The sequence below is a fragment of the Rutilus rutilus genome, assembly GCF_951802725.1.
Source record: "Rutilus rutilus genome assembly, chromosome: 7".
Taxonomy (NCBI): domain Eukaryota; kingdom Metazoa; phylum Chordata; class Actinopteri; order Cypriniformes; family Leuciscidae; genus Rutilus; species Rutilus rutilus.
The window spans coordinates 28055344-28081251 of record NC_140221.1 but is presented as its reverse complement, the minus strand read 5'-3'; the positions used below and the strand labels follow the sequence as shown (position 1 = coordinate 28081251).

At 41.5% G+C, this 25908-nt stretch overlaps 1 protein-coding gene across 6 annotated transcripts in view; it reads right to left on the bottom strand.

The window, feature by feature from the left end:
• Window positions 1–296: 296 nt before the first annotated feature.
• The window catches only part of garnl3 (GTPase activating Rap/RanGAP domain like 3), a 79962-nt gene continuing 54350 nt past the window's right edge, over window positions 297–25908 (bottom strand). For 3 of the 6 annotated variants that reach the window (XM_084414676.1, XM_084414680.1, XM_084414678.1), the window contains exons 12-31: window positions 21464–21572; window positions 21231–21276; window positions 20496–20602; window positions 19898–20013; window positions 18825–18947; window positions 18649–18723; window positions 18450–18564; window positions 16213–16239; window positions 15912–16016; window positions 15101–15217; window positions 14284–14459; window positions 13994–14152; window positions 13643–13709; window positions 13460–13567; window positions 13195–13313; window positions 12389–12524; window positions 12041–12100; window positions 2996–3214; window positions 2349–2466; window positions 297–1747 (exon numbers count right to left, since the gene is read on the bottom strand). In XM_084414676.1, coding sequence (XP_084270802.1) covers window positions 1597–1747; window positions 2349–2466; window positions 2996–3214; window positions 12041–12100; window positions 12389–12524; window positions 13195–13313; window positions 13460–13567; window positions 13643–13709; window positions 13994–14152; window positions 14284–14459; window positions 15101–15217; window positions 15912–16016; window positions 16213–16239; window positions 18450–18564; window positions 18649–18723; window positions 18825–18947; window positions 19898–20013; window positions 20496–20602; window positions 21231–21276; window positions 21464–21572 — 2253 coding nt within the window. In that variant the 3' untranslated portion in view covers window positions 297–1596. The remainder of the gene's footprint in view (window positions 1748–2348; window positions 2467–2995; window positions 3215–12040; window positions 12101–12388; window positions 12525–13194; window positions 13314–13459; window positions 13568–13642; window positions 13710–13993; window positions 14153–14283; window positions 14460–15100; window positions 15218–15911; window positions 16017–16212; window positions 16240–18449; window positions 18565–18648; window positions 18724–18824; window positions 18948–19897; window positions 20014–20495; window positions 20603–21230; window positions 21277–21463; window positions 21573–25908) is intronic. The other 3 variants (XM_084414677.1, XM_084414679.1, XM_084414681.1) reach the window with 3 other exon arrangements.

Sequence of the window (25908 nt, the reverse complement as noted above, 5' to 3'; positions counted from 1 at the left end):
TGAAGAAAGGTTGAGGTGTGTATGGGATGTGGGGTGTGAGGTGTAAGGGGGAGGGCATGCATTCAGCTAAGCAGTTTAACACTTACTCCTCTTGTGCTGTTCCTGAGGCTCTTGTGTTCTGGTGTCACTTTGTTGACATTCTTAAACATATCTGAGTTTGAACTGTAAACAGCAGAATCAGTATTCTCTTAAATATTTTTCTGATTGTTGTATTGTTCTCCAGTCAAAATATCTAAACGTCCTTAATATATATATATATATATATATATATATATATATATATATATATATATATGTATGTATAACTTTTGCTGAGTAACCCAGAGTCTGAGCTTTAATCTAAGTGACCCTGGCTTGAATTCCAGGCGGTTTCTTTCAATTTGTACCAAATTCATGAGAAAAATAAAGATAATACATCCTAATTCTAAACCATTAATACATCAAATCCCTTATATTTTTGTAGTGGGATTGAAGGGAGGCATGCAGGTGATCCAGAGCCCTTTTCTGTGTACCTGTAAATGCGGATGCTATTGTTAGCATAGTAAACAGCTGCAAATTTACCAGCTGTGACCAAACTGTGTTCTTTAATGATTTTTGTTGACTTCTGCGTCATGACATCAGTCAGTCTGATAGAGGGCGCTAGTGGTTGACGTGTGCAGTAGAAAATGGCACTTGTGGGAGACTCCTGCCGTTTCTGCCAAGGGTTTGCATGTCAGGGTTTAAAAGCATGGTAAGGGTGAAGGCAGGTTAGACCATAACATTGATATACACAAGAAGTGAGTTTTATTTCACCATAATACAACAGAACGAGAAAGGTATATATATATTTGTATATATATATATATATATATATATATATATGCGTGTGTTCATGTGCATCTGGTCCGAGATGCATATAGTTTTTTACAACTTTGAAATAATCACACAATGTACAAATCACAAACATAGAAAACATTTAAAAACACAAAATAAGGAGTTAAAAAATATGTGTCATTGTTTTTAGGAGCGTCAATCTTACAATCAGGTCTTCCGAGTGAAAAGTAACATTATTTTGTCTTGACCTTAGATTTTGGCTCAAACCTTTCACGCCAAAATTGTTTAAAAGTTCTCTTTCTGTTCATATGGCTTCAGGTTTGCTACAAAGCTACATATTTGTCCCAAAGCTGATGGAGAATGTGTCTCATCAATCATAGACACTAAATCAAACTTGGACTAACTCAGATTATTGGGGGGTTTGTAACATTTTTGGTCAGTTTTTCTTTAAGCAGAATTCTGAAATGATAATCACATTTTTGTTGTATTTCTAGTATCTTTCTTTTAGAGTAAACACAGGATCATACACACACACACACACACACACACACACACACACACACACGCACGCACACATCCACTAGGAGTGAATTTTGACATCACCATACTGTAAACTCCTTTTAGTTTAAAGCTCTGGGGATTCATTTGCACACACAAATGAGTGGGCAGACTAAGAAAAAAACAAAATTCAATGTAACATGATAAAAAAGAATGATATAAAGTAAAAGGTAAGAGGATTTGTAAGGTGAGAGGTGCACTTTAATCCACAGACTGTGATTGTCATCACTTAAGGTCCAAAATATCCTCCTCAAAAGATGTGGATATGGTAAAAGGGCTGGCCGTGGGTGGGCTATCTTCTCGTGGCTCCACCTCAGAGCCGGATGAGCAAATCCTCTGGACGTCAGTTTCTCCCTCTACAGACTCCATTCCCACTCTGATTGGAGATATCTCAGAGTCAGTATACATCACTGGTATACTTGCATCTAACATGCAGAATAAAGCTTATAGCTGCATATAGCTAAAAAAAAGTATAGCTCAATATTTTCAGCCTATGCAATATCTACTACTGTTCAAAAGGTTTGGATTAGTACGATTCTTTAAAAAAAAAAAAAATTTAAATAAATAAATGAACTTTTATTTAGCAAGGATGCATTAAATTGATTAAAAGTGACAGTAAAATATTTATACTACAAAAGATTTCTATTTCAAATAAATTATGTTCTGTTGAACTTTCTATTTATCAAAGAATCCAGGAAAAACTGCATCAGTTTCCACAAAAATATAAGGGAGCACAACTGTTTTTAATAAGAAATAATAAAAAATGTGATAACTCTGATAACAGATAACTTGTAATATTTTCTGTGAAGGTGCTTTGAAATGATATGTATTGTGAAAAGCGCTATACAAATAAATGTGAATTGAACTGAAATGGAACTTTAAACATTAAAAAATCTTACTGACCCCAAACTTACTGCATATGTCAGTAAATACTGCTATTAATTACACAATATTTACCAACATGCACACACACTTACTGTTCAGTGGTGCTGATCTCCGCTGTTCTCCTCTGCTCTTCCCCCTTGTTCTTTTTGCTCATTCTTCTCTGTTTCACTGAGTTACCGTCTGCCTTACTGCTGGGTTCCTCAGTTAAACCTACAACAGGTACAGAGTTTATAGACAAACTCAGACTTCCTATGCTACTGTATTTTACACAGAATTTTTAAGATGACATGAAAATATGCACCTGCAGGAGGTGCAATAGCACTTCCTATAGTCCATTTAGTCATTCTTGTGTGTGTGTGTGTGTGTGTGGGGTGTGAAGTGTGGCAGCCTAGTGGATCTAGCAGCTTATCTAATGTGTGATCAGAATGTCTCGCTCCAACACTTCATAATGAAAAATGTCTATCTCATCTCAATTTGACTGCAGAACAAGCATTGCAACAGATCAAGCATGCAAGTATCATTGCAGGGTTTTTTTTATCACACACAATTAAAACGTTAATAAATGGTACTGAGCTGCACCACTTGGAGCTTTATTGTCCTACCCTAGAAACACATCCAAAGGGAGGCACTTATCCTGTGGCAGATTTCATTCGGTACGTTTCATGCCAGCCTCCCACTGCGCCACACATACGTAATGATAGCTTTCAGTTCAAGTGCTCACAAATACAGAGACACTCACCCAGCAGTTCTTTCCGTGTGCGGCTGGCGATCTCTTTGATCTCCATGCGAGACAGCGAGAGCGAGGTTGTGCTTGCGATCATGGGAGCGGGGCCGATTACACTTGGGACAGGTGTCGTGAGCACTTTATTGACCAACGGAGACTTGAGGGGCCTCTCTATGCTGCGTCCAACTAGGTTACTCAACGGAATCTTATAGATGTGTTTTGAGGGAGCTTCACCTTGAAGAAAGAAAGGGATGGTTGGAAAGGGGCAGAAAAGAAGAGAGGGAAGGCTAAAGAATGAGACTTAGAATAAATGGCGTAACTACCACAGTGGTCGATCTAGGAGCAGAGCTGCTGTTAGGCACATTAATATCTACTCTGCACAGAATAAAACATAACACGTACACACATCGCCTTGTGTTTAAAGACACACATATATAGAAATACAGTCAGAGTCACTGCTGGTGCCACACTTTTGTAATTAGCTTAAAGGAAAACAACTGTTTCATCTACCCACAGGTAAGCCTATTTTAAATCTGTATTAGAGGGGTAACTAAAAACACAGTTTAATACAATTCAGACACAGCAGTCTATTAGTAAACACACACTACTTTTGAAATGTTTGGTGTCATGGGATGTGGAGGAGATGAACCCAGAAGCAGACGAGGTGCAGACACTCAAGATTTATTAATAAACAAAAACAGAAAACAAAACCCACGAGGGGGTAAAACAAGACAGGATGAACTATTAAGACAGAAAACACTAGACTAACACTCAGACGATAAACTTAGACAATAAAGACAGGATCAAATACTTCTAACAAGACAAGGCTTTCTTCAGGTAACTCACGGAGGGTATCAGACAAGGATAGACAATGTACCGACACAGGACAGCAAACACAAGGGGATTAAATAGGGAGCAAACTAATCAGGAACAGGTGACACAGGTAAAGCAATAATCTAATGATGACGAGATGAGATAACAAGGGGGCGGGGTTACATGACGAGACAACGCAAGCACACAGCCAAACAAATGGCCATGTGCTTACACACAAAACATGGTTCTGTCATGATCCTGCCTCAAAACAAGAAAGATCTAGGACATGAAGGCAGAATCATGACAGAACCCTCCCCCCAAGGAGCGGCTTCCAGACGCTCCCTAGAGGGAACAAGAAACACGGGACAAGACCGACTGAGACATAGACACAAACCAACAATACATGACAAAAACTAATAAAGGCAGACATGAATACACAATGACAGGATTGGGGTGACATAATAAAAATAAAAAACAAGGAAGAGGAGGCGGAGACAACACAGAGTTCATGGGGGAATGTCCAGGGTGGGTGGGTGGGACTGTGGTCTTGGGAGGACAGGACGATGGCTGAGGGCGAGGGGACCGGGCAGACTTGGCTGGGGACACACGAGGAACAGTCTTGGGGGAAACAGTCCGGGGTGAAGTGGTGACAGAGGGAACAGCTACAGTCGGCAGCGGAGCAAAGACGATGGGTGAGGCAGGTGGTAAGGGAGTGGAGAAAGATGTAGACTGTGATGCTGGGACAGGACTGGACACAAAATTAGGGACAGGGCTGAACACATTAGCTGGGACAGGACTGGACACAGACATCCTCCTGTCTGCTGGGACAGGACTGGACACAGACATCCTCCTGTCTGCTGGGACAGGGCTGGACACATCAGCTGGGACAGGGCTGGACACATCAGCTGGGACAGGGCTGGACACATCAGCTGGGACAGGGCTGGACACATCAGCTGGGACAGGGCTGGACACATCAGCTGGGACAGGGCTGGACACATCAGCTGGGACAGGGCTGGACACATCAGCTGGGACAGGGCTGGACACATCAGCTGGGACAGGGCTGGACACAATAGCTGGGACAGGACTCTCCAGAATCTTGGCTAGACTGGACAGGTACTCGGACAAGGCTCTTGCAGCGATGACAATCGGCATCTCGTGACTCGCAGCAACCGACCGCAAAACAGCCTTAGCAGCTGAATCGGCCGCTGCTCGCTCTGCAGCCCTCATGACTGCAGACTCTGGAACAGCGCTTGCAGGAGCGGGCTCTGGAACAGCGCTTGCAGGAGCGGGCTCTGGAACAGCGCTTGCAGGAGCGGGCTCTGGAACAGCGCTTGCAGGAGCGGGCTCTGGAACAGCGCTTGCAGGAGCGGGCTCTGGAACAGCGCTTGCAGGAGCGGGCTCTGGAACAGCGCTTGCAGGAGCGGGCTCTGGAACAGCGCTTGCAGGAGCGGGCTCTGGAACAGCGCTTGCAGGAGCGGGCTCTGGAACAGCGCTTGCAGGAGCGGGCTCTGGAACAGCGCTTGCAGGAGCGGGCTCTGGAACAGCGCTTGCAGGAGCGGGCTCTGGAACAGCGCTTGCAGGAGCGGGCTCTGGAACAGCGCTTGCAGGAGCGGGCTCTGGAACAGCGCTTGCAGGAGCGGGCTCTGGAACAGCGCTTGCAGGAGCGGGCTCTGGAACAGCGCTTGCAGGAGCGGGCTCTGGAACAGCGCTTGCAGGAGCGGGCTCTGGAACAGCGCTTGCAGGAGCGGGCTCTGGAACAGCGCTTGCAGGAGCGGGCTCTGGAACAGCGCTTGCAGGAGCGGGCTCTGGAACAGCGCTTGCAGGAGCGGGCTCTGGAACAGCGCTTGCAGGAGCGGGCTCTGGAACAGCGCTTGCAGGAGCGGGCTCTGGAACAGCGCTTGCAGGAGCGGGCTCTGGAACAGCGCTTGCAGGAGCGGGCTCTGGAACAGCGCTTGCAGGAGCGGGCTCTGGAACAGCGCTTGCAGGAGCGGGCTCTGGAACAGCGCTTGCAGGAGCGGGCTCTGGAACAGCGCTTGCAGGAGCGGGCTCTGGAACAGCGCTTGCAGGAGCGGGCTCTGGAACAGCGCTTGCAGGAGCGGGCTCTGGAACAGCGCTTGCAGGAGCGGGCTCTGGAACAGCGCTTGCAGGAGCGGGCTCTGGAACAGCGCTTGCAGGAGCGGGCTCTGGAACAGCGCTTGCAGGAGCGGGCTCTGGAACAGCGCTTGCAGGAGCGGGCTCTGGAACAGCGCTTGCAGGAGCGGGCTCTGGAACAGCGCTTGCAGGAGCGGGCTCTGGAACAGCGCTTGCAGGAGCGGGCTCTGGAACAGCGCTTGCAGGAGCGGGCTCTGGAACAGCGCTTGCAGGAGCGGGCTCTGGAACAGCGCTTGCAGGAGCGGGCTGAGATGAAGAACTAGAGGCTCCCCTTCTCCTCCTCTTCCTCCTAGGTCGCGGTGCCGAGGCCGTAGACGGACTAGTGACCGGTTGAAGAAGCTCAGCAGGGACCGTAACTGGAGCTGGGATGGCGTTCTCGGGCAGCGCTGACTCGGTCGAGGAAGACTCAGACGGGGAATCCCAAGAAACCCGTCTCCCTCGTTTACCACGGAGCTCATTAGGTGCAGAAGAGACCTCAGGAGAAGTGGAACCTGCCGGATCACCATGGGTAACAACGGCCAGAACGCGATCCTCCGGGACCACTGGCAGCGAGGCAGGTGTAGACAAGGAGACCCGCATCTCCCTTCGAGATAAACAGTCCACCATGTCCATAAACGGCCGGTCTACCAACCTCTCTCGTTCAGCAAGAGGGGGAGGAGCGTTGAGACCCGCAATGAAGTAGCGGTTGAGAAGGATGTCAGGAAGGAAGAGTCTCTTCTCATGAGCGACCCGAGCGTACTCCTTAATGGACCTTTCTCCCTGAGGAGGAATCGGCAGCTTGCCGATTCTGACGTCAGAGCTCGTCTTGTGCCACCACTCTATTAGAAGGTCTTCTTGGGACTCGACGGGCGAGGACCTTCTGTCTGCTGGGTTCTCTTGTGGTCGGTACATTCTGTCATGGGATGTGGAGGAGATGAACCCAGAAGCAGACGAGGTGCAGACACTCAAGATTTATTAATAAACAAAAACAGAAAACAAAACCCACGAGGGGGTAAAACAAGACAGGATGAACTATTAAGACAGAAAACACTAGACTAACACTCAGACGATAAACTTAGACAATAAAGACAGGATCAAATACTTCTAACAAGACAAGGCTTTCTTCAGGTAACTCACGGAGGGTATCAGACAAGGATAGACAATGTACCGACACAGGACAGCAAACACAAGGGGATTAAATAGGGAGCAAACTAATCAGGAACAGGTGACACAGGTAAAGCAATAATCTAATGATGACGAGATGAGATAACAAGGGGGCGGGGTTACATGACGAGACAACGCAAGCACACAGCCAAACAAATGGCCATGTGCTTACACACAAAACATGGTTCTGTCATGATCCTGCCTCAAAACAAGAAAGATCTAGGACATGAAGGCAGAATCATGACAGTTTGGGGTCAGTAAGATAATTTTTTAGGTTTTTGAAATAAGTCCCTTATGCTCACCAAGGTTGCATTTATTTGATGAAAAATACAGTAAAAATAGTAATATTGTGAAATATTATTACAATTTACGATAACTATTTAATGTATTTTAAAATGTTATTTATTCCTGTAATGGCAAAGCTGAATTTTCAGCAAAAGAAACTTTGCTCATGTTGAAAACAACTGCTTAATATTTTTATGGAGATCGCTTTTCAGGATTCTTTGATGAATAGAAAGTTTTATTTAAAAATATTTTTTATTTAAATAGAAGATTTACATTTCTTTACTCATCTTTTGATAAAAGTATTAATTTCTTAAAAAACAAAACAAAATCTTACTGACTCGAAACTTTTGAATAAGGATTATTAGGAACACCTGTTCAATTTCTCATTAATGCAATTATCTAATCAACCAATCACATGGCAGTTGCTTCAATGCATTTAGGGGTGTGGTCCTGGTCAAGACAATCTCCTGAACTCCAAACTGAATGTCAGAATGGGAAAGAAAGGTGATTTAAGCAATTTTGAGCGTGGCATGGTTGTTGGTGCCAGACGGGCCGGTCTGAGTATTTCACAATCTGCTCAGTTACTGGGATTTTCACGCACAACCATTTCTAGGGTTTACAAAGAATGGTGTGAAAATGGAAAAACATCCAGTATGCGGCAGTCCTGTGGGCGAAAATGCCTTGTTGATGCTAGAGGTCAGAGGAGAATGGGCCGACTGATTCAAGCTGATAGAAGAGCAACTTTGACTGAAATAACCACTCGTTACAACCGAGGTATGCAGCAAAGCATTTGTGAAGCCACAACACGCACAACCTTGAGGCGGATGGGCTACAACAGCAGAAGACCCCACCGGGTACCACTCATCTCCACTACAAATAGGAAAAAGAGGCAACAATTTGCACAAGCTCACCAAAATTGGACAGTTGATGACTGGAAAAATGTTGCCTGGTCTGATGAGTCTCGATTTCTGTTGAGACATTCAGATGGTAGAGTCAGAATTTGGCGGAAACAGAATGAGAACATGGATCCATCATGCCTTGTTACCACTGTGCAGGCTGGTGGTGGTGGTGTAATGGTGTGGGGGATGTTTTCTTGGCACACTTTAGGCCCCTTAGTGCCAATTGGGCATCGTTTAAATGCCACAGCCTACCTGTGCATTGTTTCTGACCATGTCCATCCCTTTATGACCACCATGTACCCATCCTCTGATGGCTACTTCCAGCAGGATAATGCACCATGTCACAAAGCTCGAATCATTTCAAATTGGTTTCTTGAACATGACAATGAGTTCACTGTACTAAAATGGCCCCCACAGTCACCAGATCTCAACCCAATAGAGCATCTTTGGGATGTGGTGGAACGGGAGCTTCGTGCCCTGGATGTGCATCCCACAAATCTCCATCAACTGCAAGATGCTATCCTATCAATATGGGCCAACATTTCTAAAGAATGCTTTCAGCACCTTGTTGAATCAATGCCACGTAGAATTAAGGCAGTTCTGAAGGCGAAAGGGGGTCAAACACAGTATTAGTATGGTGTTCCTAATAATCCTTTAGGTGAGTGTATGTACACACACAACACCCATGTGTACTGCAACATTGCTACCGAACTATTCCATGTCTCTATTAGCGTCGCACTTTTATGTAGTCCCGCCTTTTTGTGAAATGTCATTGTTCCAAAATCTCACTCTCGCTAAAAATTTAACATTAGCTATGTTCTTTTTTTTTTTTTATTCTTTTTTTTATGGAATATACAAAAGGGTATAGCAATATTAATAAATGTATACATTCCTTTTTTCCCCAACTACTAAGGGTGGACACAAACATGAACAATCCAAACCCTCAGTAAACCTTATCTCACCCAACCACCCCCACCCCGACCCCGAGGAGGAAAATAAAACAGAAGTATATTTCCAAATTACACACGAAAAAAGAATAATAAATAAATAAAAATACAATAATAATAATACAATAATAATAAAAATGAATAAATAAGGGGAAGAATAAACGTAAACACCCACAATCCTTCCTGCATCTAGACAATTATAAAAATTAAAAATACATAACATTAGCTATGTTCTGATTGGCTTTGACTATCACACTGCTTTTTCACATTCAGACAGACAAGTTACTTGTATCAGGAAACTTATCACATCTTGTCTGGTTAGGAGTTAGGACACAGTGATTCGAGTATTCTTTCCCCTCTCCAAAGTGTGGACTTCAGACTCATGACTTGGATGCGAGTCAGACTGTGTCTGTTTTTAGACGTCATAGCATTTGCTTGTGACTCAACTCAGACTTGACTCTGGTTGAGCTATTTATTCACAGACTGACATTTTTTGTTTTTTTTGGGGGGTATTGAGCCTAATCTTATGTGTTTACATTTGTCTGCTGTCTCAAACATTCTGAGTTAACAGTTAGTAATACAGTTAGTTTAACCCGATAGACAAAATAAAGCCTACTGAGTCAGAACAGGAATGAGATTTTTAAGAAGTTTCATTGTCAGAAAAATCTGATTGGATACATTATTGATTTTTGTTTTAATGCTATCGATTAGCATGAAAACAAACAAAAGCACATTTACAAGTCTATAAGGTAAATGCACAACACTTGATTCTCATCTTTATTCACTAGACTTGAGACTCAAGTTTAAGACTTGACTCTTGACTCAGTCTTGTAAAACAATGACATGACATCATGTAAACCGCTTAAAGACTTGTTGAGAAAATGAGTGTCTAATTTCTGTTCCTCAGAAACTAGGAAAGGCAGGTGTTTAAAAGGGAAACCACTTGATCAGTGCTGGCATATTAATGAATAATTCCATGTAAAATCACTTGGTTTTGGGAAACTTGAGAGCAGGAAATGATGGAATGGCACTAACTGCAAGGCCACTGCAACAAAATAGGGTTAATATATCAATATAAAGTGTGAACCTTCACCGGTGTCTCAATAAAAAAAAAGAATAGACAAACAACAACAAAAATATATAAATAAAGATAATAAAAAAACAACACAATAAAAATCTAAAGCACATGACATAAACCTTAAAAAAATGCTACTTTTGTCTGGGTATGATGCTTCAATAAGAAAAATAAGAAATAATACATGCTGTAATGCATTGAAGTATGTTGGTGATACCAGTGCACGAGCATGATTGCTATTTTGAATACTGTATTCACATTTTTTTTTTGTTAATCTTTTTAAACCTTTTTATGCTTTGGATATTTGTCACAGGCATGGTCATTTGGAGAAACTAATTCACACATATATTTAGTAGCAACAAACAATAAACTGTAGCCATGTTAGATAAAAGAGCAATGATCTGGTTAGAGACATGACAATGTCCAACAGCATAGACAGATTTCCAGGCAGGGAAGAATGCTTCCCCTTTAAGTTCATTTAGAATAATTAGAGAGTCATAATCAAACACAGGAGTATTTCGTTATGAATCCATGCGTGAGTCTGGAATACACTGAAAGTATTCCACAGACATCTTTGCTCCATGGGACAGCACGATACATAATATATATGCATATATATAGCGTATATATGCACATACACTATATGTATATAGCACAAACATGTTGCATGAGCATGAAGTCAGCATATTAAAATGACTTCTTAAGTTAATTCAGCTTTGCCATCACAGGAATAAACTCAATTGAATTATAATAATATTTGACAATATTACTGTTTGTACTATATTTTTGTTCACGTAAATGCAGCTGTTCAATGCATAATAGTATATCAAAAACAAACAGGAAGAAATGGTAACGCTTTAGAGTTAAATTCACTAAAATTAGCTAATGGGTACATTGCACTAACAATGAACATCAATCCAGAATAATGTTCATTTAAAATATAGTATTGTTAATTCATGTTTGTTTATAATACATTATTGTTGATTTATACAACATGACATGGTTTTAAATGTTTAAATAGAAATGAACAGATTAATAAATGCTGTAAAAGTCATTTTCATTTTTAGTTCATCATACCAAATGCATGAACTACTGTTAACAAATTGAACCTTAATATGAATGTTACCAAAATATGTAGGTTATAACTATTAATGTGAACATGTTGAGATAAGTCATGGTATGCTATCAGTCTATTTCCCATGGTGCAAAAATGGCAGCCACAGACAATTGGCTGGATGTTTCAAAACACCAGGATGCGTATTTTGTCACAGCCCCTTGACGGCCCTCTTCAGTCCGCGCATGTAGACAGAAGTGCTAAGCTCTGGAGGGCCGTCCAGACTGTGTGTGTGTGTGTGTGCATGAAGAGAAGAGGGGCTCTGACAAAAGTATCCATGGTGACACAGCGATCTGTAACTCATGCTGCAGCAAATGTGTCCCATTTCCCTAAAGTCTCTATGCATCTGTCTCTTTCTGTCTATTGATTTCCTCTGCCATCTCTCTCTATCTCATTCACTTCAGTCTTTCACCCCCAAAGACTCCTCATGCCACCATTTCTCTATCTGTCTTTGTTATTCTTTCTGTGAAACTGCAAGAAAGAAGGGACACATTATGTCAGCTGCACATTTCACTCAACATGCATGCGTCTGCATGCGTTTGTTAATTGAATAATAGACAGGGTGAGTCTCCATGGTAACGTGCATTAGTGAGGCATCATGGGAAATGTAGGCAACAGAAGTGCCTGCAGTACCTTCAGAGTCTTTAGACATGTAGAGGGATAGCTTGGTGCCGTAGGGGATCCGAATACAATCTGGACCAGGGATGGAAAAGAGCAATATATCAACCCAACCCACGCACAGATTAAAAGACAAAAGCACCGTAAGACAATTCACAAAGACAGTTAGACGACTCGCATGCGCGTAACTCGCTACCCTATAATAGCAAAAACAAAAAGCAACATATCATACACTGAATTTGCCCAGTATCACACTCTCTCAAATCCTAAACACAAATACCTAAGTTCAATAGCATGGGAATTCAGTTTAAGAAAATTGCTAAGGTAAATTGTGTACATGTTCTGTCATGAGCAGAAGCGTACCATCTCCAAGCGGTGAAGGGAAGACGGGCATCTCATAGCCGGTGGGAGTCTGAGGGGAACTCTGGGAACTAGTGTCTCTGGAGCTACAGTTAGAGGCAGAGTTTATAGGTGCTGACGAGATGAAATAGATATCAGACTGCAGAAAAAAGAGAGGAAGAAATAACAAGATTAAACAGTGAGAGACGTGACTGACAGAGGAATGCATTACATAAAAGAGAGGACACTGTCATCAATAATAAATTCTATTCTTTTGAACAAAAAATCCTGAAAATATTAAGCAGAATAACTGTTCTCCACATTGATAATAATAAACTTGCCATCACAGGAATTAATTACATTTTCAAATATATTCAAACGGAAACCAGTTATTTTAAATAATATTATTATATAATATTAATAAATAAAATTCACTGTATTTTTGATCAAATAAATGCAGCCTTGGTGAGCATGAGTCATTTTTTTTAATTCTTACAGACCCAAAATGTTTGACCAGTGCTGCATAACGAATGTAAAGTTACAGTATACACTGTAACAAAAAGACAAGCCTCATATATCAAATGAATACATAAATCAGATACAGTGGGGTCCAAAATGGTTCAACATCACATTTTTTCACTACTAATTATGTTATCAGTACATCTTAAGTATTTCTTATTTGTTTTTATTTGTGTTTTTATTCATTCTTGTAAAACTGTCAAATTTTAAATACTTTTGGACCCCACTGTATATACTGTATACCTGTTGATAGATATTCAGCTGTATAATGTATTTGAAAAAAATTAAAGCCTTATGGATTGAACACTTACTCTGGACGCAGTCAGTTGCAATTCTGGAACGACAGCTGTATATACTAGGTTGCCATTAACAACTAGCCGGATCTCTATGGAGTCGGTGGTGAATGCGAGGATATATGGGAACGCACACACTGTGACACAGGAAGTGACATAATAGGGCGATATCTCAATTATTTTCACTATAGCAAATGCAAAAGGAGTGTTGAAATGAAGATAAAGTAGTAATAATAAAGAATATTCAAACACTCGCTGAAATGCATGTCCTAAAGGTACTGACCAATAGCATTGGGCATTTGGTTCCAGCTGAAATGGAAGTCTGAAGAGTTGGGCTGAATCATGGGTGTGGCTCCGTTAAACGGACACACCTTCTTATATATGCAAATATCTGTTAGAAGAGAAATATAGCATTAGAGGATCTGACTACACAGATACAATCACTAACATTTAAATTGACACTAACTGTTATAGCAAAGAAGAAGTCCAGACTCTCCATCTTCATACACATCTATGGCAGCAACAAAGTTCACCTGGAAAAAAGTAAAGTGTCCATGTCAATAATAGACACGACTGTCACCAATTAAAAACTGAAAGTAGTTCAACTTACTGTATAATACAGTGGTGTACAAAACTGATATAGGTAAGGATATTTGGATTGTGTTATGTTGTATGCTCTATATGAATGTGAACATTTATTTTGTAACAGTATAAATCTTTACTGTCACTTTTGATTCATGCATTCTTGGCTGAATAAAACTATTCATTTCTTACTGAATCCAAACTTTTGAATGATAATGTATGTTGATATTCTCACTCGGTTGGAGTCTACATGGTGTAGTCTGTAGGCATCTCCTGTGCTCTCATTGATCAGGTCAAACTGATGTCTGTAGGCCACACAGATCATGTGGTCATTCTCTCCTGTTGGGCCGTCAACCAGAGCCATGACCACCGGGGAGTCACATAAGCAGATCTCCTAAGACAAGCGACATCAAACATCGGAAATGTTGAGAGCTTAAAAGTAGCTAAATGTCTGTGAGAATATTCCCTATGAGCTACAAATGACAGTAAAATCCAGTTAACTTGTGATGAAAATCCGTGTCCTACCCGTATGTATTGGAACTCTTCCACAGGTGAGTCAGTAGCCCCTGTGACTGTAGCGATAGAGCTGAGGCAATCGAGGCGTGACTGTTTCCTGGTGATCAGAAGAAGCTTGTTTCTTATCGCCGCAACGACTCTAAGCTCTACCCCATGATGTGTGTTTATGGAGTAGAGATGGCAACCTGAGGAAACACAATTCGGTTCATTCCAAATGTATGCAATGTGTATTCCTGATTTTGACAACCTTGGAAATCATAGCTAATTATTAAAACAGTGTCCAAGATATGGTAGCAGTGATGCTATTTGTTATGTCACGTTGTATTGCGCACACAGCCTTACAACTGAGCAAATATTGAACATATATATTTAAACATTATACTTGAATATTACTGTATTTAATAGTTTCAGGTATGGTACTGAATGTCCATCAATTTACACTGCAATGACGCTTGCAAACTCACGCTGTGCTGCGGATCGGTCGGAACTAAAACTAAAATGCGGAAAACAGATGTTTTCTCATGCTGAGAGATAAGCAGATATGTGTGTGAAAAAATATCATATATGGTGTTAAAAAAAATGACACAGTGGATGAGAACAGTTCCAATTCTCTGTTTTTATTTGAGCTCCACAAGATGAGGCATGTTACACCTAAAAACATTCTCTTGCCATTTACTGTCACTGAGAGGAACTAATTGGTAAAGCATCGTGTTGTGCCTAACAACGCACTTCAGCCATGATTTATTCACAATACAGCATGGCCTCTAGAGGATCGAGATCTTGTACCTTATTGCTTACATATACTATATAGACAAGTCTTTTGTACCTTTGGTTTTCTCAAGCTTGTTCTCCCGACTGTCATACTTGGTGCGGACAAGCTGCCGCTCCTCTATCCCTCGTTTGAGAGTACTCAGTCTGTAAACATACAGTCGAGCGTCTTTCCCTGCAAAAGAGTTTAAATTGGACATCAGGTAATTGAAATTAAACCAAATTTCAAGCACTCTTATACATTCCTGGTACAGTTATTCGAATGAGCTTGACTACTTCAGCTGTTTAGTGAATTCTACAAATGAAGCTTTCAGTACCATTAATATATGATAATAGCCTGGCAACAAATGAGAGACCCGTCTCATCAAACTGAATGACGTCTCAGCTAATGCAACATGTTTGGATTTCAAATGCCTGTCATAGTGAATGAAAGTTGCTTGGTGACGGAGTTGATAACGAATTCATTATTTTCCCTCTGCAGAAGCTGTGCTTCCCAATAAGTGTGAGAGCTTGCTGTACACCGTCTTGAGCTAATGATCAGTACAGAAGATGATGGTTGAGACTAAATTACATGCATCTCTACTCTTGGTTCTTTTTATAATGAGCTATAAGTCTAGACAATGTGAACCAAAGGTAATGCCCTTATGTGTGTGTGTGTGTGTTTGAATACTACCGTATTTTGTGCTATTCCCAGCTGGATAAAGATGCTCATTAGAGCAAAGGACCAAAAGATTCCTTTACCTCTTTGCTTTGGTCTCTTTTTTTCTTACACTCTTTTTTTGGCAGATTGTTCCATACCATTTTTCTACCCACGTAAGAACTGTGCCATATTTATTGCTCGTATAAATATAAAAACAAACATATCTTACCCTTATCTGCTCTTGCAATGAGGAGGTCCTGAGGTTCAAGAACGTGCAATTGTTTGACTGTCAAAGTCTTGTCAAATACCTGCACCGGAGGCAGGGTTGGTGAATCTAGACCAGCATGCAAATAAAGATTAGTTTGTGGTTTGCATGGAAACTCAATCCCCCAAATGAGATTCACTTGCTTTGATTAACAGACACATTTGTTAACTGTCACTGCAAAAATGTACTGGGAACATGTATAAATACTTTGTAATATTTATAAGCATTTATATCCACTGTAGTGTTGTGGGCATGCTATACATACCTGCATTGGAGAACAGTGGATCTGAGGCTAAAAGGGAAGACAGATTTGATCAGATTCAGCAAGATAAATGAAAGTGCCATCTGCACCATACAAACACTACTGTTCAAAGTTTTGGGGTTAGTAAGATAAAAAAAAAGAAAAAAAAAGAATACTTTTATTCGACAATAACACATTAAATTGATCAAAACCTTTATAATGCTACAAAATATATTTCTATTTTAAATAAATGTTTTTCTTTTGAACTTTCATAAAAGTATCTTGAAAAAACTATCACAGTTTCAGCAAGCAGTACTCTTTTCAATATTGACAATAATAAATGTTTCTTGAGGACCAAATCCGCCTATTAGAATGAGTTCTGAAGGATCATGTGGCACAGAAGACTGGAGTAATGATGCTGAAAATTCTTTGCTATTTTAACATTTTAAATTGTAATTTACTTTTAATATTACTGTTTTTACTGTATGTTTGATCAAATAAATGCAGCCTTACAAAAATTTTAGCGACCCCCTTTTAAATGGTTGTGTACATTTCATTGTGGAAGCTCCCACATATAATAGACCCAAAAATATTATAAACGTTTCACATGCATACTTTTATTCAAGAGATGGTTCACCTAAAAATAAATATATCTGTCAAAATATGACACCCTCATGTTCCAACCTTGTTTGATTTTCTTTCTTCCATAGACCACAAAAGGATATGTTTAGCATATTAATTTCATATTTATTTTCATTGAAATTACATGATGACCAGGGGCTCCAAAAATGACAAAAAAGAACCATAAGTATCTTAATGTATTATTGAACACTAGTCCATTTGGCTGTATTTTATTTTCTTCCAGTATTCTAAAGCCATGTGATAGCTCTATGTGAGGAACATATGGAAATTCAAATGATTATTTACAGAAAATGCTCCCCTTGTCACGGTTATGGACTAGTTCTTATAATTATCAGCTGTGTCATATTGAGTTCATTGTTATCTCCTTAGTTTTGAAGTCATGATTTTGGTTCTGTTCCTTATCCGGTATTGTCTTGTGTTTATTTATACAAGCTGTTACGCTGCCTTTGTTTACTCCTGTGATTCCTAGAAAATTTTCCGGTTCCGTCCCGAGACCTTCCTCTCCTGATGTTCCCACCCAACTTCCTGGGCCCAACTGCTCCACCTGCTCCTCGGCTCTGCCCCTGCCGCTAACTCAGTGCGGCTCTTTGGCTCCATCTCGTGCTTTCCAACCACCAGCTCTGCATGAGGTTGAGTCCCCATCTCCACCTCGAACTTGTTCTCTCATCTCCGCCATGGTCCGTCAGCCCTAAGACTCCTCCTTGTCCCTATGGCTCAGCCTCAGTAAGTCGTCGCTCTGCCTCCGCCACGGACTCTGCTGCGCCTCGACCCTCCACCCCTTCGGCTCCACTGGGCTTTCCTCCTTCGACGCCTCGGTCTGCTGAGCCCCTGTCTCTGCCTTGTTCCTGCGAGGCAGCAGCTTCACCTTTGGCTTCCGGGCTGTGGACGTCGCCCTGGTCCGTCGGCCTCTCTGCTCCTCAGGCACCCCGGTTCCACCTCCAAAGCTCCACCATGGTGTTTCTCTCCACTGACTCCATCTCATCCCTGTCCATCAGCAGCTCTGCACCCTCCTCCAAAGCTCGAATCCTCCACACTATACCTATCTGTTAGGGCACGACCACGCCTTCCAGTAGGGGGGAGTACGGTCTCGGTGACCGACTCTTATTTTGATGTTCTGTTCTGTTTCCCTTAGTTCCTGTTTCCCTGCTCTGTTTAGTTTTGGTTTCCTTGTTTTCTGATTTTACTTGGTTTCCCATTTACTACAGCCCTGAAATCTTTGTCCAATTTGAATTTACATTTAAATTGATTGCATCTTGCGACCAGTGACATTTGGCATCACTTAAATGAAAGCTGGAGCACAAATTGTTTGGCAGCCCCTTCTTGCTGTTCCCCATTATTCTATGGAAAAAGCAGCATCAACATTTCCTTTTGTGTTCAACGGAATACATCATTTATTATTCTTTTTCTGAATTTTCTTTTTTTTTCCCTTAACTGTCCCTTGAGTATGGAACTCAATTCAGCTCAGTGTTTATGTCCACTGATATGATACATGTACTGTAGACCTATCCATGTAGAAGCTGGTGAAAGTTACAGTCAGTTTACATAAAGTTTACATGTCATTATTAAGAAAACCGCTACTCTGTCCAGCTGTGTTGTTTCTCATGAAAAAGCATTCTCACCCTCCAGCAGCATGACCCCTGCTGAATCTGTGGCGACCAGTAATGACTGTCCCCATGAGTCTCCACAGACTATTTCATATGGGAAGCTGCTGCAGAATGACTGTGACTCCCATGGCTGCAGAAAACATAGTAACACACTGTTAGAGATGAACTGTATGCAAAATAACAGCATCCCTCGCTTTTTCCTCTTGCCCCTCACCTCTTTCCTGCAAAGGCCAGTAGTGACTAGACTGGTGGGCGCATCCCCTTTAACTATAGTTTTCAGCTTCAAGGCCTGGACACAATATTATATTTATTAATAACACTCCTCGTATTGTAACATTCTCTTTCATTCCTACGTGGAATGCCATATTTGCATAGATGTACACATCATACCTGTCCCACCCGTACAAACTCAGCCTGACGTGCCTCCTCTTTTTTACGGGCCGATTTGGGCGATTCTGGCAGTACATCACTGAATGAGCGTCGGTTCAGCATGTTCTGCGGAGAGAAGGGAACCTACGGGAGTGGTAGAGATGAATATGGGTCTGAGAGACTGACCCAGAAACAGCCAGAAAGACAGAGCAAAGCAGAGACTAACAATTCTTACACCACTATACCTTATCAGTCGTAATACTGTACATTGGGTTCCGAATCATAAGGAAATAATGACGGTTCACATTCTGATTCCAACACAACACAACAAGAAGATTTTATTGTCTTCGTATTGTTTTGCTGCAGGTCTTTTTTTTCTCATTAAAATATAAAAACGGCAAATTTCTCTGCACAACCAGTTCCTGATATTTCTAACCCTTGTAATCGGGAATAGAAACAGGAATAGACAACAATATAAAGACAGTATCCAGCTCTAGGACCAGCTGACAGGTTGCTGCATCAGAATGAAAGTACATTTGACAGCTAAGTGGTTTGAAAGAGTTGTATTTATGAAAAGAATTGTGAGAAGAAACGTATATATGGCAGAAAACAGAAGTGAGGTAATAGCTTGAGGGTAAACGTAGAGCAATACAGAAAAGTACTGTGCTAGATCAGTGGTTCTCAACCTTTTTGACCCCATGACTTGTCCATTTTTTTTTGTGATTTACTGGTTAAGGATTTTTTTATATATTTTATTCACAATTTCAGGTCGATAAAATATTTTAGAACTTAACATACCTAGAAAAATGCGTGTATTCATTATAAAAATGCTTATGATGTTTTTTTTACTTTACATAATTTTATTATGTCTGAAAATGACACATTGCACTTTTAAATTAGGCTTCCTCATACAGTATATCCAGGGTTTTCAAGACATTGATAGCCCTGGTTCTGTAAAAAAAGAAATATTGGGATTTTTTGTTGTTTTGGCTTATCTTAAATAATTTCAAATCATCTTAAAGCCCCCTAATATGCCCTTGGCCCCTTGGTTGAGAACACTGTTACACTGTTCTAGATTATGTGTCCATCCATACCTTGTGCATGTCAGGCATGAGATCCTGGTACAGGGATCTGATCAGCATGTCCAGCGTACGCTGACGTTTCTGAGCAAAAGTGGGGGTCTCGAGAGTGGCTTTTTCTCCATTTATTACTACAGGAGACAGAAGGATAAAGGTAATAGTGTTATGCAACAGAATAACCCTTAGGAAACAGCATGACACATTTTACAAGGTCTGTTTAATGAAAGCATCTGCTTTACGGAGTTCATGAGCCAAATCAAATCATAAAAGCTGGCAACAGAAAAACACAGGTGTGTATTCTAACAGGAGGTCTGTGTACTGAAATGCCATGAAATTGCATTTGGAATTAATTTAAATTCTGCAATATAATCTATCTTTGACTGAAACAGGACATTCAGTAGGAAACCCATTTAGTAGAATGGGATTTCATTCGGTTCTGGAGAGGGGATTTCAATCAGTATTAATAGGCTTTGATATTGCTTGTATTTTTTGGTAATATCAGCAGAAAAGTGTTGTTTCAGAGGCAAGTTGTTACATTTTGGTGAATGACTATGAAAACAACTGTTTTCATGCTGTCTGTAAAATGACTCTATGTACTGGTGAGTTTACTAACATTTAACGAGTAGAAAGTCCCTGAACTCCTGGTGGTCTGTGAACACTGGAGGGGAAGGGAGGGGTGGGCCAAATAGCGGCACACTCTCCTCTGAGAAAATCTTCAACCTGCAACATAAAATGATTAAGATACAAATATACACTACCATTTGGGGTCAGAAAGATAAAAAAAATGTTTTTGAAATTTATTTGTTTGTTTATTCATTTATTTAATAAAAAAATACAGTAAAAAAAAAAAAAAAGATCCTTCACAAAACATTCTAATTTGCTGATTTGGTGCTCAAGAAACATTTCTTATTATTATAAATGTTGAAAATATTTTGCTAATATTTTGGTGAAAACCATGCTAAATTTTTTTTCAGGGTACTATGATGAACAGAAAGTTCAAAAGAACAGCATTTATTTGAAATAGAAATGTTTGTAATAATATAAAAGTATTTTCTGTCACTTCAATCTTGCTGAATAAAAGTATGAATTTCTTTTTGAAAAAAAGAAAAGAAAAGACCTCAAACTTTTGAATGGTAGTGTATATACAATATAATAGTATTTAATATATTATTCAAATAAAATTTAATAAATATAATATTAAATAACTAATTATTAATACAATTTAATTTAATTAATAAATATTAATTAAATAATATTAAATTAATAACTTAATTATTTAATTAAAATAATTAAATAAATCTACATATGTGTTATGCACAAAAAGTAAAACCTCCAAACACACACATACCTGTAACTATCATTCTGGCTATTATATCTAACTAAGGCAAAAATATCTGTGGGATACGTAAAGGAAATCATCCATACAATAGCTCCACATGCATAACTACTAATGTACACAAAAATCTAAACTAATTTAGACATTTTTCCCCCCTATAAAAACAAGTCACCCATAAAAAGCCTAACCACTGCCACTTAGTGACTAATTTCAGCAGTTTTACTCAATTTGAGGATGAAGGATACGTGTGAAATGGGAGCGAATCATAGAGGGTTTAAAGGACGGAGAGGCGTCATCTCCCTCCTGAAACACGATGGTCACGATGTCGTTCCCTATGTGTCTCTTCCTCTCTACCTGCACAGAGCAAAATAATTAAAGCTATAATCATACATGCATGAAGCACATTTCAAAAAGCATCAACTTTTTTTCTCTACAGTATTAAATTAAACATAAATAAATCATTGTACATTCCTAGGTGTATGTATGTTGAGAGTTTGGTCTGTGTGTGCATGTTTGGACATTCCTAACGCCCTCTGACACCTCACGCCTGTTAGCCAGGAAGCATAATTGTGCTTGTTAATGAGTCTGGACCATTATGCTTGAAAAGGAGCTTTTATCTCGTCTCAAGAGCGCACGCACACACACACACACATACCTCTTAAAGCTCAATTACTACATGGCTCTTTTTCACCTTCCCCTCTCCGCCAGTATCTATCTCATTTTCTCTCTCTCTCTCACACACACACAGAAACACACGCATCCAGACACAGATACATGCGCTTGACCACGAGCTGTGACAGGAATGAGTATTTACTTATTGCAGCCAGTGACAGATTCATTTCCACTGAGAGCTTAATTATGATTCTCTGCCACATCCCCTCCCCATCGCACAGAACATCCTTCCAGTGATATGCATAACACTTGAACAATACCAACAGGCTTTCATGACTGACTCCTACATGTTTCCAGCGGTTTGACAGGGTCAAGCATGGTTAGGCCTAAGCCTTCTAGGATTATTTTAAAGGGATAGTTCACTGAAATTTTTTAATCAGGTCTTTATTCGCTCACCTTCATGTTTTTCCAAACCCATATGTTGTTAATTCCTCCATTAGAACACAGTAGAAGAATTTTTAAAGAAAGAAACATCTCCATACAACAGTTCATAGTGATTATATCTTTCATGCAGTCCCTATGAACTATCCTTGATGGAAAATAGCTATGCTTCTTTAATATAGTTCTTCATGTTCCACAGAAGAAAGAAAGTAATTCAGTTTATGACATGAGGAAAATTATGACAAAACTTTCATTTTTGGGTAAAGAACAGTTTTCTTACAAGAAAAAACACTTGTAAAAAACAGTACTTCATTCCTTCCAGTCAAGTCTTTCACCTGTTCGGTGTGTGTCTGCATGCTTTTAGGGTCAGCAAGAGACTTTTAGCGTGTATGAGCTTTTCTGCTCTTCTCATGAGTGGTTCAGCATTGGTAAAGGTGGTTATTGACATGGAGGGCTGAAGAGGCTCTCGGCTGTGGAGTGCCAAGACCTTGAACCGACACAAATACTTTGAAAATCCTGCTATTGTGAATGCTTCCACAGGCAATCCAGTGCACAAGAGCTCTACTTGTACTCAATCAGACGATCTGATAGAGTGAAAGATATGGAAGTAAAATAATGACAAATGTTTTTAAAAAAAAAAAAAGCTTGTTGAATTGCACTGCTTGAAAAAATCTGCATTGCATTAACCCTGCTTGCATTTTAATGCATTGTATTTTTAGGGCTTGCATTTTTATAGGCTGAAATTCAACATGGTTGTATATTTAAGCTGTGAATATTTCAATTCAAAACATTTCACACACGTTTTCATTGATGAAAATTCAATAATCCATATTCACCTTTCAGATTTCACTTCCAAAATATTAATTCTGTTTAAAAATACAACCTATAATATTCAACAGGATATTTTTGGTCCATTTTAATTCGCTTCCATAAATTCAGTGGTTCAAATTAGACAGAAAATTCAACATTTGACTTCCTGGAATGGCAGGAATTTCAGTAGATTGCCGATTGATAATCTCCATAGCTGTTAGTCGACCTCATCACGCTCCCTAAGCGTGCGCCTCTGAAGTATGAATGAAACTAATCCAATCCTGATTGGTGTTGCGTAATGACGTAACATGTGACGGCATAACCCGATGCATACTGGCACACACACACATTAGCTTTCGCTCTTCAGCAAGCGCTCTCTGTTGTTGTCTGTCATATTTGGTGTTGTCTGTCAGTTTGATCTCAGATATATATATATATATATATAACATGGCGAGTGAGCAATATACAAAGTGTGTGCACCCCTGCCCTAGATATCTTACGGGTGGGGACACACACCAGTTATGTGTATATTGTTTGGGAGCGCAGCACGCACAGGCAGCTCTCGAGGGGGGGGATCACAAAAGGACCTTGCGGATGAGAACGAGACTGCCGAGGCACTTTCTCGTTCATCATCCGAAGGTTCTGTGGCGCCCGTTCACGGTGCAGAAGCCCGCGCTGCGGCTTCTTCTGCCCGCGACGAGTGCCCGGTGCTCGAGCTATCTGCTTCTGAGGAAGTGGATGTGCTCAGCATCGAAGGCGAGGAACATGAGTCATACTCGCCGGCTCATGTTCCCGCTTGTGAGGAGCTAGTGGAGGTTGTGACACATGCTGTGGCCAGACTCAACATCAGCTGGCCACAAAATAAGCAGGATGATCCTCGTCAAAGCAAGCTAGACGAGAGATTCCTGTAGCACCGTTCACAACCTCAGCGCCGGCGTTTGCCGTTTATCTCCAGATCCTGGGAGAGGATCCAAACCCCACTCTTCTCGTATCTCATCATCTACGTTATGTGATTATAGTAATGTGGTGGGTGCGAGAGAGTTGGGATATGGCAAGATGCCACAGATGGAGGAAGCTTTAGCGAGCTATCTTTCTCCTGAAGCGGCATCTTCGTTTAAAGCCCCGGCGCTGCCCAGCAAACCGTGCAGAGACACTTCTGCACTGGTTGGCCGGGCTTATATGGTGGCTGGTCGGGCTGACCTCCTTAAAGACCTGGATGAGGGCGAGGGACCGACTCCTGCTGATATTGCAGAACTGAGAAGAGCCACAGATTTGTCTCTCCGGGCCACTAAAGAGACGGCGCATGCTATCGGCCACTCTATGGCAGCTATGGTGGCCACGGAGAGACATCTGTGGCTGAATTTGTCGGGAATAAAAGAAAGAGATACATCTTTTCTGCTGGACACACCACTATCGCCTTCTGGCCTGTTCGGCGACGCAGTCACTACTGTCGTCGACAGGTTTCAGGAGGCGAAAAAGCAATCAGCGGCGTTCCAGTAGTTTCTCCCTCGCTGCTCGAAATCCAGGTCTAGGAGGGCTGGTCCAAGCGGCCAGCCCCAGCCGTCAACTAGCTCCTCCTCCTATCGCCAGGAACAGAAAGAGAGCATTTCCTCTAGAGCCCCTCCTGCGGGAGCTTGGCAACAGTGGAAGCGCTCTCACTCGAAGTCCTCTAGCCAGAAGGGTGACCTGAGGGACGTCATTCAGACGAAGAGGGCATCGGGAAAGAGGTCCTAACCGAAGTGGTAGGACCTCTGAGGGCTGCCCCTCCCGCGGTGAAGCAATCGAGGTTGTTCTCACAGCGGAGCCCTCTGGAAAAAGATGTCCCGCTGTCCTGGACGCTTCGGGCCGCATCGATTTCCAGCGAACGCACACCGTGGCGTTCGCCCCAAAAGCTTGCAAGAGAGCACTGACTATGGTCACAAAATCTTTCTCGACTTCTTCCTGCCAGTCCTCCGTTTCAGGAGGTCGAGAACAGTGCTCGAAAAACACCCGAGGCCAGTCTCGAGAGGCTGGTTCCCTTAGTAGATTTTGTAGAAGAATGGCAACACCTTCCGAATATATCTATGTGGGTCCTGAATATAATAAAAAATGGGTACAGACTGCAGTTCGGTCACCGACCCCCCAAGTTCGTGGGGGTGGTACCGACTGCAGTGGTTCCAGAACAGGCTCGGGTTATGGAACAAGAGGTACAGACTCTACTGGTCAAAGGGGCCATAGAAATTGTTCCCCTACCAGACAGGGAGTCCGGGTTTTACAGCCGGTACTTTATAGTTCCAAAGAAGGATGGCGGGATGAGGCCGATATTAGATTTGAGGCAGTTGAATCGTTCTCTGAGGAGATTCAGGTTCAAGATGCTCACTATTCCCATCATCGTGAATCAAATAAGATCCGAGGATTGGTTTGTCACGATAGATCTAAAGGATGCCTATTTTCATGTCTCCATCCTTCCATGTCACAGGAGGTTCCTGAGGTTCGCTTTTGGGGGCGAAGCATACCAATATCGGGTTCTTCCGTTCGGCCTAGCACTCTCTCCCCGCACGTTCACCAAGTGTATGGATGCAGCTCTGGCTCCACTGAGGCTTCAGGGGATCCGTATACTGAATTATATCGACGACTGGCTCATATTGGCCCAGTCTTGAGAAATGGCAGTTCGGCATCGAGATGTCGTCCTTGGCCACATTCAGAATCTGGGGTTGAGACTCAACACAAAGAAAAGCAAAGAAAACTACATTTCACAATATTCCACCCTCGCCCGGAGCTGTGTAAACTGTGGGTCTGGCCCCTGAGGGGGTCCAGTACCTAAATGCTGGTCTATCAGCCGGGGTGG